A 920-nucleotide genomic window follows, 5' to 3' on the forward strand; every position below is an offset into this window, starting at 1 on the left:
TGCAAGCCTTTACCAGAATACTGAGCAGAAGATCAATGTAAGCATGTGTAAATAATCTTAAATAATATACAGTTTTGGAAATTGAGATGTTAACTTCATATTGTCTGTGTGTGTCTTTAGGTGGTGTTCTCCTCTTTAGACTTGATGCTGCATACTGAGGCTCTCCTCTCTACCATGGACTTTCTGTCTGCGGCCCTGTCCAACAGCAGTCTGCCCTCACTTGAGAGAGAGAGCAAAAAGAGTGAAGACATGAGAACTACCTCTGCTAAATCCAGTAAACACACACATACAATCACTTAAACTGACAAACATGACATTTTTGCACATGTATCATTAAGAATGAATTAATGAAGGACTGTTTCTGTCTCAGCTGCACTGAGCTCTCCCTCTGATGGTGACATCATTGACCTGATGGTGAACATGCAGCTCGGAACATTTAATGTGTTGGTTTGTGACCAGAAGAGCAACATGGCTGACATCAAAATTCAGGGTTAGAATACATTCCTGTTTTGAAAATGTACTACATTACTGCTACTGTGAAACTACAATAAATGTAAATTGAAAAATAAAAAATGCAGAATCTTCTTTAAAATGTAATTATATTTCATTAATATTATATATTTTATTTTTTATTTTGATTTAGTAATGATATAAATCTTCTCTTCTTGTAGGTTTGGACGGTTCTCTACAGATGCAAGGAACTCAGACGCACATGTCCACACGTTTGCGTGACTTCATCATCATGAATGTGGATCCTGAAACAATTCACAAGAAGGCAAGCTAGCTAGACCACTACATGACATTTTTACAGTTTACTATTCTTAATACATTTGAATTTCTATTTACTTTTGTTTTTATATAAACAGGGTACAACAAAAGTGCATTAAAGGGGTCATATGATGCTTTTTTAAAGATCATTA

The 920-nt window shown here is 35.3% G+C and overlaps 1 protein-coding gene across 1 annotated transcript; it reads left to right on the forward strand.

The window, feature by feature from the left end:
* Positions 1 to 6: 6 nt before the first annotated feature.
* LOC107682585 (vacuolar protein sorting-associated protein 13C-like) lies at positions 7 to 784 on the forward strand. Its single transcript, XM_016478778.1, has 4 exons — positions 7 to 37; positions 121 to 274; positions 371 to 490; positions 672 to 784. Exons 2-4 carry the CDS (start codon positions 145 to 147, stop codon positions 782 to 784), a joined length of 363 nt encoding a protein of 120 aa, XP_016334264.1. The 5' UTR covers positions 7 to 37; positions 121 to 144.
* The last annotated feature ends 136 nt before the right edge of the window (positions 785 to 920 follow it).

Source organism: Sinocyclocheilus anshuiensis, unplaced genomic scaffold (assembly GCF_001515605.1).
Source record: "Sinocyclocheilus anshuiensis isolate Anshui unplaced genomic scaffold, SAMN03320099.WGS_v1.1 C32377762, whole genome shotgun sequence".
In the NCBI taxonomy this organism is placed as follows: domain Eukaryota; kingdom Metazoa; phylum Chordata; class Actinopteri; order Cypriniformes; family Cyprinidae; genus Sinocyclocheilus; species Sinocyclocheilus anshuiensis.

Coding starts and splice junctions, on each gene's coding strand:
- LOC107682585 (XM_016478778.1), top strand. CDS start 145: ATGCTGCATACTGAGGCTCTCCTCTCTACCATGGACTTTCTGTCTGCG. Junction 275..370: donor AACTACCTCTGCTAAATCCA/GTAAACACACAC, acceptor TTTCTGTCTCAG/CTGCACTGAGCTCTCCCTCT. Junction 491..671: donor GGCTGACATCAAAATTCAGG/GTTAGAATACAT, acceptor CTCTTCTTGTAG/GTTTGGACGGTTCTCTACAG.